At 36.0% G+C, this 13,495-nt stretch overlaps 1 protein-coding gene across 2 annotated transcripts in view; it reads left to right on the top strand.

The window, feature by feature from the left end:
- Positions 1–12,043, top strand: part of NUDCD1 (NudC domain containing 1) — a 34,989-nt gene extending 22,946 nt beyond the window's left edge. For both annotated transcript variants that reach the window (XM_085053421.1, XM_085053422.1), the window contains 6 exons: positions 1,282–1,467; positions 2,108–2,315; positions 4,763–4,907; positions 6,223–6,348; positions 8,448–8,607; positions 9,866–12,043. In XM_085053421.1, the coding sequence (XP_084909547.1) occupies positions 1,282–1,467; positions 2,108–2,315; positions 4,763–4,907; positions 6,223–6,348; positions 8,448–8,607; positions 9,866–10,158 (1,118 nt within the window). In that variant the 3' untranslated portion in view covers positions 10,159–12,043. The remainder of the gene's footprint in view (positions 1–1,281; positions 1,468–2,107; positions 2,316–4,762; positions 4,908–6,222; positions 6,349–8,447; positions 8,608–9,865) is intronic.
- The last annotated feature ends 1,452 nt before the right edge of the window (positions 12,044–13,495 follow it).

Genomic DNA, 13,495 nt, shown 5'->3' with positions numbered 1-13,495 from the left:
CATTCTTTTCAGCCCTTTCACCAGCTGTATTGGCTTTAGTCATGTGTTCTGTTGTTGAAACTTTGGATGATGGAAATATTTCTCAGAGAGCCAGAAAGCCGCAGGAGACCAACTGTCTTATGCTTTTGTGGCCAGCTCAATAAGTAAAAGAAACCTCTGAACATTACTGGTTATAACTTAAAAGACAAACTAAGTCATTGCCAGTTTAGATCTGAAGACTGTTACTTAATGATAGAGCCAATACAGACTTTTGTTATATTTTTAATACTGTACAGTTTCATAAACAAATTCTTTTTCACATTGTGTTTTATAACTTACAATAAATATTCTTGGAATCCATAACAGTAGATTTAAAAATCTTTCAAAAAGTCTTGCCAGTTCTCCAGCTTTTCTAGGGAACAGAAAATCTTTGAAATTACTGTCAGTAGAGATGTAAATAACAAAATTCTAAGCAATCTGTAAATATGAAGAGAGAAATAAGTTTTGATTTCATTTAAAGAAACATCTCAGTAATCAGACTGATGTATGAACCAGTCTCAAAGATAAAAGCTGTTTTGAGGAATTACAATACTTTACATTCTCTTTGATCTGTAGTCAATTGCTGTTGCTTAACTTTTCTTGGAACTCTGCCTGTGGGTGCAGTTTATTAAATCACATTGTAATAAAAGTAAGTAGTTAATCATGAAGCCATTTCTTAAATTACCAAAATCTATGCTTCATTAAACAAAACCTTAAAACATGGTTATGTCTCTTGACACCAATGACTGTGAGATCTCTGCCATGTTTGGTAGACTGGACAAAGGGATCAAACTCCCCACTATTGTGTAACCAAAGAACAGAAAGCATGAAAATAAATCAGAATGGAGGCACTGTTCACATCTTCTGTGGTACTTCAGAGGACTGTAACAAAGGTATACCCTTTCAAAGTTGGTTTTCCTTCATTAACCAAACTTTTAGCAACACTTGCTGTAAAAGCTTGAAATGAGAAACCACCATGCTGCCTTACGAGATTATGACATGACATGGTTAGCTTTTTTCTGACCTCTACAAGAAAATAATTGTTTGTGCAGGGGCTGTGCTGGGCTAGCTGTGGTCAGCAAAGACATAATAAGAATAAAAGGCAATCTTAGATTAATCCAATAAAACTCATTGGAAAACCATGGTACTGTGATTTAACAAGTAGGATTGCATAGTGTTTTTAAGTGTAATGTGTTTCTTAGATAATAATTTGTCTTCTATAAATAGATTACAACTTTTTAAAAATTTTATTTTATTTTATAGGTGATCATACATATGAAATCATTAAAAGGAGAGTTTTGCAAGGAAAATCAGTACCTCATTATGCAGCAATAGAGCCAAGTGGGGATGGCCTAATGATTGTTTCCCACAAACCATTCACATTTGTGCAAAGTGAAAGTGACAAATTAGAAGAAAATGATGATGCAAAAGTACCAAATGAAAAGAAAGGTAAGACTTACCTGACAGGTTATGATAGGCTGCTCTCTTCTTTGACTTAGAGCACATAGACAGAGTAGAAAAAGTCAATCACTGCCTCTGGGCAGGCAGTTTTATTTCATCTCCATTAGCTGAGGTAGATTAAGACTATTTAGTCTTATGAAATAATTTCTATTGAGAGTCAGTGTAGCTTCTGGCACAATATATAAGAAAAAAGCATTGACGTCTCCGAATGGCATATGCTTCTAGCATGCAGTAGCTTGTCAGTATACTGCACCTGATGTCTCTTCAACCAAATTATTAATCATTAATGGTTCATTGTATTTAAGTACATTTTGGTTTCCAATTTAATAATGCTACATTAAACTTAAGAGAAAATGCTCATTGTATAATTCTCTCAGCATATATATAAACATGAATATAAATTTCTTTCCAAACTGGAGACACAAATGAACTTGATTGCTAAACAGGTGTTTCTCCATTTTATGACCAGAAGATATTTTGTGTAAATGGGTCAGAGTAAAAGTTAATTTCCACTCTTTCAAAAGCACAATCTCTTTCACAAAAGTCCGTATGTCTCAGCATTAAATGCAGTGGAATCTGGTAATCCTTGTAATTTAGTTAGTATTTTCCTGCATGTTTCCATCTGTAGACCCTCTCTATTACTGGCAGCAGACTGGAGATGATTTGACAATAACAATTCACCTTCCTCAAGACATCACTAAAGATGACATAAAAATACATTTTTCACCTGATAATATACGTGTTACACTGAAAGACCAGCCTCCTTTGATAGAAGGAAAGCTCTATTCATCTGTGGACCATGAAAGCTGCACTTGGATAATTAGAGAAGACAAAAGGTATTGTATGTTTTCCTATTGATAGGAACTGATTTCAAAACATACACCATATATGACTTCTGCCCTTTCTGGTATGGTCTCATTTAATGCTACACCCCATGTCCCTACTTGCAAGAATCTGTCTCCTCTCCTGACGATAGTTCACTGGCTTTTGCTGTCTCAGTACTGTTTCTTTATCTAATTGTGAAAGTAATCCCTTCCTTTTGCAGTTATTTGCCAGGAGAAAACCCACCCAGGTATCAAAATGTTAAACACAGATTTGTAAGAAGAGTGAACTTTATGTGTTCAACAGTCATTTTTTTAACTAGGTTTCAGGATTGATTAGTCTGAGCGTACCTTGTTGTTTGTGTTAATTTCTCTTCATCTTTCCACAAACAAGCATTTTAGTAATAATGATGCCTTAATAATTTCTAGTCTTTTACTCTTCATGTGTCTGTAACTTGGTGTAGTTCTGTGCTTCTTATAAAATGCTAAAAATCTCCATTCCCAGCACCTTTAGCCAAAACAAATCCCTCTCAATAGAAATCCAAGGACAAGTTCATTGCCCTAGGGCCTGAAAATATGTAAACAACTGTGAGTTGAGGGAGGAGCAGGCCTGGGGTGGTTAACATCATCACCTAAGGGTGTGATTGGAGAATTAGGGGCCAATATGCTAACAGGACGGAATTTATAAAAAGTGAAGGGCTCATGACCCAGCGTCCATGGGTGTAGCCTGAGGGGGCTTTTCTTGCCCACATGTACCTTGAAGGCCTTGAATAAATTTGTCTGCTTTCTATACTCCTAATTTTGTCTAGTCTTTTGTTTCAAGTAGCCTGCTTTAGGCATCAATAATACAACACAAATTCTTTAGGTTTGACTTCTAAATGTCTTATTATATTTTCCTAATCCATTATGCATTATGTGCACTATAGAAAATGAATCTGGGTGAACTTAATGTGCTGTAGACCTCAAGTAGAAATGCTCCTGCTTTTATTTGAGAAGTAAATTTTAGGATTTTTTTTCATTCTTAAATAAAAATATGAAAGAATGAAGAGGGTGCAAAAAAAAAATTCAGAGCTCCCTAAACAGTCACTTTTTTCTTTTGTGAGGGCTGAGCCTTGATGGTCTGGTTATCTCTGAGATATTCACACCCTTTAATGAGCTCAAGAAGAAACATGTACACCACCAGGTGATCCATTCAACAGCTGATAGCTGCTAATCTAAAACAAAGGCTATCCTTTGAGTTGTGATAAGACTTCGTTTTTGCAGTCTCCAAAAGGTTAACTGTAACAGATAATAATTCTCAAAAAAAGTTGGAGGGACTAATATTTTTATATAGATTATACTATTAATTTATATTAAAATGTGACTGTGCTGTTGTTGGTTATTAGGTACCATGCTGAAAAATAACCAGCTGAATAACTTGATATTTTATTACTCAGTCAAATGAGTGATATTGCATGAATCTCAGGCTTCTACTTTAATGAGAAAGAGTAATTCTGTATTTCAGTGTGATAAGTTGCACTCAGTTCTTAATGTTTGTGCTGCAGCATCACTATAAATCTATTGATTAAAAGTCTAAAACTTGCTCCAAATGTCTTCTGTAAAAGTATGTTATTTCTAATACCAGTGTAAGTACTTTAGAAATGGATTCAGAGGTCACCAAGGTGTTGCTGCTGTGGTGCAGTAATTAGTAACTTAGAGGGTTTTCTGTCAGGAACACTACAGCTGTCATTGCTGGACACCCTCTAAGTGTATCTAAAAAGTGAGTATAATAAAACTGACTTTAGTTTATCATTATATCTATGTGTTTGTCTAACACAGTATTTGAAAGGAATTACTATGTTGGCATGTCAGGATATGTCTTATTTTTTTTTTACTTAATTAGTTATTCCTAATAATTTAGTGATTATACTGGGTTCTTCTTGTTGTTGTTGTTGGGGTTTTCTTTACATGTCACAGCAATCTAATATCTTCTGAGATATGATTGTCGATAGTATAGATAATTAACTGTTGTAGTATTTCTGAGGTCTATAAAATACAAATATTTTTGTCCCAGATGTTATATAAAGGTAGGGCACACTGAAGTAGCCCTAGGAACCACTACTTACGTTTTAAATAAACCCCTCTAGTAAAATTCTGTCAGTCTATGAATATATTGATTTACAAGTGATTTCCTGCCATGTTTGAAATATTTTAATGAGACTGCTTTAGGGGAAACTACACTTACATTGAAAACTCTGAGGTTTGTGCTTAGGCTATTAGAAATCATGTCCTTGGTCTGTTTTTCTTTAGAATATTTTTTGTTATAATAGTTTATTTTATAATTCGAATACTAATGCTATATGATTTCATTATTAATTCTGTTTGAAGAGAAAAAGTGCTCCTATCTATGTTTAGAGCTTTTTGACTAATCTGAGAAATGGATGTAGTGTTTTCATGTACTCTGTATTCTCTTTGCATTTTAGTTTGGAAATTTCTCTGATTAAGAAAAATGAGGGATCCCAGTGGCCAGAGCTAATCATTGGTGACACAAGAGGAGAATTCATTATGGATTCTTCCCAGTGCTCCGAAATAGCTGAAAGCCTGATGCATCTTACCTCTGAAGTAATGGTAAAGAGTTGAGAATCAAAACATTTTAAATTCTTGTAATTTTGCATGTTGTCTTTTCTTGATACCCTCATTTGCACTGCATTGACCTAGCTCATCAGTTCATTTACTATTCAGTCTCCTAAGTACGTTAATTTTTAATTCAAAACTGTTAACAAACTAGTGGCACTAAAGTTGTGAATGTACTTTGAACAGTAAAATCATCTTTCTAGGGGACTGAATTTAACTTATATTGTGGTGTCTATGAACCAAACAGAAGCCTGATTTAATATTGGAAATAAACTTTTTTCCCACCATTTAGGATGTGGCAGTTTGTTTAAAGCAATTAATTTAAGTGATTCTGAAAGATGTCTGTTTCTTGTTTATCAATAGGTTAGCAAAACTTTTATACTGTCTTTCTAGGCATACTGTACTTGACCTACAGATTGTGAGTGTAAATGACATGCTTAAAAGGAAAATTTAGGAAACCATAAACACGACTCATGAACTTTCTGGCGTTATTGTCATACAGAAAGTCACCTTAAAGTAAAATGCAACTTTTAACTGCTATTTGCTTGATGCTTGGTTTAATTAGAAAATAGCATCTCATCTGAAACTTGTGAAGTGTCACTCCCCGTGACTTTTGATATATTTGGTTTGGATTATTACTTCGTTTTCAATAAGGCTGAAAAGTGTTATTAAAATAAATTCTATTTAGTAGTCCAGATTGATTTCTCTCATCCTTCACTCTTTGTGAGCAACATACTGTAGTATAACTTCTGACCACAGATTTGTTTGGAACTTCAAATTTCTTTTCATTTGTACATCATACTGAACTTGAAGTGATGATTTTTCTAATCATAAGTTTTCATTAATTTTAAATAGATTTTAATAAATTAAAATCATTATTATTAGCAAAACTAAAATGTGTCATGTATTTAGAGCTGCTTACAAATGAATTAATCAATTTTTAAATAGCATTTCTGAAGGCAAGCTGGAACAAGCTTACACTGATGTACATTTACTAAATGTTCATAGGTTTTCAGGGTTATATGCATTTGCTGCTTAAAGAAGGGAATCTATTGTCCATGTTTTAGTGGCCTATGTACCTTTCCTCAAACTGAAATTGATTTTATTGTACCTACCACTCGTGCTGTTCTCCACAGCAGAAATCATTCTATTAATTTTTAATAAGTACATAATAGCTTAATCTTTCAGTGTGTATGGATATGCAAATGATTCTTCATGTTCTATTGATTTTTTTTGTTATAAAAAGGATTCATATGTATATATTTTTTCAGAAGTTTCAATTTTCAGTGTAGTTCATTCTTTTTTTCAGAATCCAAATCCCGAAAAGGAAAACCCACCTTGTAATGCTCAAGAATTAGAAGAATGTGATGCTTTTCTTGAAGATGGTGCAAGCTTGTGCAGATTTGATGGCGATACCTTGAAAGTCACCCATGTAGTAAGTACTGCAAATTATTACAGGAATACTTTAAAACATTTTTTTATTTGGAATTTGACTTCTATTATCAGTACAACAGTCTGCAGACTATTGAAATCACTTAAATTTCCCCCATAATATCAAATCACAATAGCAACAGGAAGTGTCAACCCTTATGTGTGTTTCAGTGACTTTTGAATATAATAAAGCCTTTTGTTTTGATTAAAACAATATATATACTTTCACAAGTGAGCCATTTGAAAAAGCAAAGTCATATCAAAATAATTAAAAGTGCCTTTTTTCAGTGGCATAAATTTTTTTAGATGACTGACCGCGTTTTCCTCAGTAATATTTCAGACAGACTGGTAGAAACCTGACCTTTTTTCTAAGAAGCTGGAGCACAGATCACTTTATAATACTTCTTTGTCAATCACACTGAAAATAACATAGTGGGCAAAATGCTTCAATAGCAGGCTTGATCTGGCTTGTAAGCAACCCTGACTAACAGTGTTAAGACTCAATCTGGTCCAACGTCTATAGTTAAAAACAGCAAAACCATATGAAAACATTGCAGATTAGCTCATTGTCTTGGGGTTGTTTGGGATTTTTTTTTTATGATGTTTCTACTGAGCTTGTAATAAACATTGGTGTTCCAACTCATCACTACCTTGTGTCACACAAAGTACATGTAGGAAAACTTGTTTTGTACAGGAAGTATCATGGCTTGAGAAGAAGTCTAAATCTGTATCTTAGAGATCTTGGTGGGGGGTTTTTTCTTGATTTTTTTTTTTTTTTTAATTTATCTCCTATCTGTTTTTCTTTGGCATTACAGATACATAGCTCCCCCAAGAAAGTAGTCTGTTTTGTGGATACAGTGTGACAGACAGATATTTGTCAAAAGATAAAATCTGGTTTTGGTAGGAGGACATTTTACAGAAACTAATTTCAAATGGATTTTAGCTGTTCAGTGATGCACAAGACATAGCAGGCATAAGTAAAAGCAAGAGTTTAAAACTAGATGAAAGCAAGCACTTTTACATCATGGCTGTACAATGGTTTGGGTTGTCTAGTGAGTTGTGCAACCTCTGTCCTTGAGATTTTCAAGACCAGACTGGATAAAGTTCTGAATAACTCAGTCCTAACTACTGCTTCTCACACTGAAGAGCAAAAAGTTAGTGCCTCAGAGACATTTCACAGATCAGGAGGAACATGAGATCATGGGATCAAGAAAGGCTGCATTCCAGCAGGCATCAAGACATTGTGGAGCAAGTTTGAACTCCAGGGTGCTTGTAAAGAGTTCTTAAAATGGGTGCCATAAAAGTAATTCAAAGGTTATTGTGTTTAAAGGATTATGGTCAAAAGACTTTTACTGTGGGTAGGAAATATTAATTTCAACCTCTTCTGTGGGAGCTTGCATATTTGGTCCTTATTGGAGTATGTTGGAATATGAGTGTTTCAGGATATTTTTCAGCGTACGGGAATATATTTTCACTTTGATTTAGTTCTTCTTTCAAGTTGTTTGGGGGTTTTTATTAGGAGTTATGGGTCCTTTTCCTTCAGAAATGTGGCTGGTACAGCTTTTTACCCACAGCTCCCACAGACATTTTAATTGAAGAGTGTGCTAATCTGGAATTTAATAATTACTTGATTGTGAGTAAATTAAAAAAATGTTGACATTTCATAATTTTAGTATTCTAACTAATCCTTGTTTCAGTGCTTGCCAGCTTTTACCTGAGGGGGACAGTATTTTCTTCCCTATTACCGCTGCAGAACACCAGATAGGATTACTTAAAGTGAATCTTTTCCTATCATCAGAAGTTCTGGGTTAGGATCCTCTATCCTAGAAGACCATTTCTGCACAAAACACATTCCCATTTGCTTGTGTAGTGGATGTAATGTTTCTCTAAATATTACTCCAACAAACTTAATTGCATCTCTTTGAAACGTGTAAGGCACCTGTGGTGCATTGAGCTGTTGATCACTAGGATGCAGCATAATGTATTCAAACATTTTGTCAATTAACAAACATAAAACTGTTGATCATCTAACTCTGGTAGTATGTGTAACAGAACCTGCTATTTATGCTTTGAATCAATATTTTGTATTTGTTTTGTTTTCAGATTAATCTTGGAAGCAACCAGTATCTTTTCTCAGTTGTTGTGAATCCCAGAGAAATGCCATGCTTCTGCCTGAGGCACGATGTTGATGCTCTTCTCTGGCAGCCTCACTCTGACCAGCCAGAGAATATGTGGGAACACATTGCAACTTTTAATGCTTTAGGTAAGAAATTAACATCTATGTCACACACCTCTGAGACTTTTGTTTCTGAATACTTCTGGTATGGCTTATGTTGATATCTCACTTATTTAAATCTGAATTGAAAGTTATTGTATTTCTGTTGATAACAGTATGGTAGCTTAATTTTAGAAATAAGAGAACATGGAAATAATGTGTTTATGCCCTGGGAGGAAAACAAGCCTTTTCAGACCGTGTATAGGATGCAAGTACAGTACTGCACAGTAAAAAGGGAGTTCCTTGGATAACTGGCCTTGGGTTGGAGACTGAAAAGCATAATCACCACCTTAACATTCACACAGACATTGTCAGGACAATGGCTGCAGTTAATTGATTATATTAGATGTGTCTAATCTTATGGTAAGGTGGTTTAATATGACCTTTAGATTTCTCCTGTCTTGTTGTCCCATGTGGTAACCATTGGCATGCACTGTTCAATGGCAGTGAAGCAAATAACCTTTCAGAAAGATGGTAGATAATTTTGCAAAGATTGTAGCTCAATTCTCTTTACAGAAGTGTGAAAGGAAATCAGTCTGAAATGAGTTTGTTTGCTACCAGACTCCTGTAATGAAAGTGGAAAAGGGAGGGGCTTTTTCCTCCTGAGTGAATATTAACAGAAATTACAGTGTGTTAAAAACGAACTCATTTTTTTCAGTCAGTTCTAAACATAAGACAAGTTTTAAGTGTCTGTTCAAGATTAGGTAGGCTCAGAAATTTTAATTTTTAAATGTAGTTACACATTGGGAGATGAGGGGAGAGATTTATCCTCCTTAGACTGCTAATATTGGGCCAAGATTGCCCATATGGACCATGTCTTTGCCTTATGATCCTGCTGAGAAAATGAAAGACCTTGTGGGGCAGAGCAGAGCCAGATGTGGGAAGAGTATCTTGTTGTTCATACATATGTATCCAAAACACCTCTTGAGGAACACAGGAATTGTATATTGGTATTAAACTGGTTAATACATCCCTTCAGAAAGTAGTGGCTTATGTAATAAAATGGTTTGGGGTTTTCTTGGGGGGGGATGTTGGGGGGGGACTTTTTTAGTTTTTTTTTTTGGTTTAGTTTTTTGCTGGTTTTGGGAGGGTTTTTTTGTTTGTATTTTTCTTTTGTTTTGGGAGGTTTTTGGTTACTAATTTGCATATTATTTTTTAAGTTAATCTTCAGTTTGTATTAGGCAGTTGAAGTGCTGTTGAAATCCATATATTACTTATCCCTTCTACTTGGTTTTGGGCTATATAGGTTATGTCCAAGCATCAAAGCAAGACAAGAAGTTCATGGCTTGTGCTCCAGATCACTCCTACGCTGCTCTCTGCGAGTGCTTGCGACGAGTTTTCATCTATCGCCAGCCGACTCCTCTGGCCACAGTTCTCTACAACAGGAAGGAAGGAAGACAAGTGGGACAGGTTGCTAAGCAGCTTGTAGCAACCCTGGAAGCCAATGATCCTATCTTAGGCTTTCAAGCTACGAGTGAGAGATTATTTGTTCTCACAACAAAAACCTTGTTTTTAATAAAGGTGAACTCTGGAAACTAATTATTCAGTGTGCTCTGCTAACAAGTGTTAACAACTTGTTAGGAACTGGATAGGTAGATGATCTGACAAGTTCACTACAATTTGCTGAAAATCAGAAAGGGGATGTTTTACAAGGTGAATCAAATTTCTTCATTAGAATTTGTCTGTAGGAAAGTGAGAGTTTTTTGACTTTGTTATCAATGAAGTAAGCTTTTTCAGAGCTATGGAAAATGTCTTCTGCATTAACATCTTTGTCAAAGCAATTGTCAGAGGCTGCTATTGCATTGGTGAATAGATTTATGCACTGCTTTTTCCAAATGACTTTATTTGAATTCACTTCTGTTTTAAAATGCCACTGTTTACCCATGAAAAAAAGAGTCAGATAAAGAGTTACAAGCATATGACATGCAAAGTAGAATGTATTATAAAGAAAAAAAATCTCCAGTTCAAATACTCTTGACCAAAAAACGGAGTTGATATTTTGACATTCAGTAGTTTTGAGTGAAATGTGAGTGAAATGAATGGGGTATTATGTTTCTTATACAGGTAATTAAATGGAGCAATTTCACTGTATATGCACTTTTTAGATTATTGGTTTGGGACTTATTTATACTTGTAGTAAAATCTGTTCACGTTTCTAAAATATGATTTAGTAGTTTTTTCCAAAAGCAAAGTAAGAGTATAGCTGGCAATTATACATTGAGTGCTATTAGTTAAGGTCTTGTCATACTCTCAGTTGTGCCATTTTCATTTGACTATACTTCATCTCAAATGACTCATTTGCAATGAGAACATGGCTGAGAGAAAAAGCACCAGCATTGTAACCTGGGATGGGAAACTCAGAGGTTCTGCTTCTGCCTTTGATGCCACTGTAAATGCTGCATTGTTACTTAACCATTCTGTCTGTGATGCACAAGTCCAAACATGGTGTGTTTGCAATGTAAGAGTACTCAGACCAATGAGGATGCTTTCTTTTAACAAACTGTTATGGTTAAATTGAGTTATTTTATCTGAAGATTTTTGTTTCTTATTTTAAATTGGCATTGTCAATACATTTAAACCAAAGAGTCAGTTGTGACAGCTCCACCCAGGGTTGGGCTTTTTTCATAATTGGTTTACAACTCCAAAGCAAAGAATGCCTAATATATTGTGTACTGGCAGGAAAGCTGCTGTCATCTGTAGTACCAAAGTACTGAGAGACACAAATATAAGCAGCCTTTTAGTTTGCATCTCCCTTTCAATATTATTTCAGAACTCTGTACGAATTATTAAGAGAAGAGTAAGTGTTTCTTTAGTTGTGATTGTTTTGACTCCCTGCAAATTGTCCAGATTTGTATCAGTGAACTGCTTAAATAACAAGTGAGAATTTAGGAGGGGGACAAGCAGTGGCTTGCAGAAACCCTCCAAATGCAGAAGCTCTTCAGGGAGCCTGATTTTCCTTCTCCTTACAGCAGGATTATATTGTATATCCAGTATTGAAAAGCTTTTCTTTACTTTTACCTGGGTAAGTTAAAACAGACTGAATTTTTAAACCTCTTTTCATTCTGTCCTTTAAAAATGTCTTGAAATGCTTTTTGAAAAGGCTCAGTGAATGTATTACTGTTGCATGACTGTTTTGCATCTAAATTTTATTTGTTGGCCAATAACGTCTAACAAGGTGGTAGAATTCCTGCAGAAGTCCTATAGAAAAGATTTTAGGTAGCTTATTACTTTGCATCATGAATTAAGTGCTTTTAGATGTATTTGAATATTACTTAGTAACCTGAGATTTAATCTTTGGGGACACAGAGTTAAGAACATACGATATTTGGGAAATGGAGGAATGAAGGAGTAAAGGAACCATAGTCAACATCCTTTTGTCACCTCTGGTCTACTGCAGGCAGCTTCAATATATATGAGAATTTCAGCTGTTCTTTGTCAAATTCTTGCTGTGAGTTACATGTCTGGAAACATGCTTTGTCATCTCCTGCAACAGAGGAAACAAAGTCAAGTAAAATAGTTACCTCTTTGGAGGTAATACAATATGCAGTGACTAGAACTCACATTCCAAATATGTGTCTGTTTCAAGGCAGTTCTTGTTTGCATCTGGAAATAACAACAGGGGGGAAAGGTTCATCCCTTTTTCCATGTTACTCATCTCTTTGTAATCATGGTGCTCCTAGGAACGATGAATCAAGTAGTCTCTCTCTTATTTTGCTTCTATGAGAGTCAAGGATATATTATTATTTAAATCATTCGTTACCTTGAGGATCCTGAAGTGCTGTTGTGCAGCAAGCTGCTATACACCTGAGGCAGGGAATTCCCAAGCAAAAAAGCAGGCTGGGCAAAGAATGGATTGAGAGCAGCCCTGGAAAAAAGGACTTGAGGATGCTGGGGGATGAGAGGATGGACATGACCCAGCAATGTGCACTTCCAGCCCAGAAAGCCAAGCATATCCTGGGCTGCATCATGAAAAGCATGGCCTGCAGGTCCAGAAGGGGATTCTGCCCCTCTGCTCTGGTGAGACCCCATCTGGAGAGATGCATCCAGCTCTGAGGACTCCAACATAAGAGACATGGACCAGGTGGAACAAATCCAGCGGAGGGACACAAAAATGATCAGAGGGCTGGAGCACCTCATCTATGACTACAGGCTGAGAGAGTTGGGGTTGTTGAGCCTGAGAAAGAGAATGCTCTGGAGAGACCTCAGAGCACCCTCCTAGTACCTAAGGGGGGCCTGCAATAGTGTTGGAGAGGGGTTTTGGACAAGGGCACATCGTGATAGAACAAGGAATAATGGCTTTAAACTGAAAGAGAGTTGGTTTAGATTAGGTACTGGAGAAAATTCTTTACCGTGTGAGTGATGAGTCACTGAACCAAATTGTCCGGAGAAGCTGCAGATGACCTGTCCCTCAAAGTGTTCAGCACCAGGCTGGATAGGGCTTTGACCAACTTGGTCTAGTGCAAGGTGTCCCTGCCCATGGCAGTGGGGTTGGAACTAGATGATCTTTAAGGTCCCTTGTTGGGGTGGGTGATACCATCTCAGGAACTGCTAAGGAGCTGAGTGGTTCCAACACAGCAGAACCCCACTGGTGGAAGCCTTCTTAGTCCTCCCCCCTGGAGAACACGATGGTTCCTCCCCAAATTATGTAAATCCCCCCAGCTGTAACCTAACCCCTGATTGCAGTCCCTTTCAACCCAAACCATTCTATAATAATTAAATGGCTGCAAGCCACCAGGAGACACTCCCTATTAGCATTTCCATTTCTGTGTTCAATTACTCTTAAGGCTCATTTGTTCAGCATATCTTAAATAAGCTTATACAAAGTATGAAATGTGGATATTTAAAAGAGATGGTTTTCATCTCTTTCAAAGAGATT

This window comes from Lichenostomus cassidix, chromosome 2 (genome assembly GCF_008360975.1).
Source record: "Lichenostomus cassidix isolate B80296 chromosome 2, HeHo_3.0, whole genome shotgun sequence".
NCBI lineage: Eukaryota > Metazoa > Chordata > Aves > Passeriformes > Meliphagidae > Lichenostomus > Lichenostomus cassidix.
Note: the sequence above shows the minus strand (reverse complement) of the source record. Positions and strands in the feature narration are given on the sequence as shown.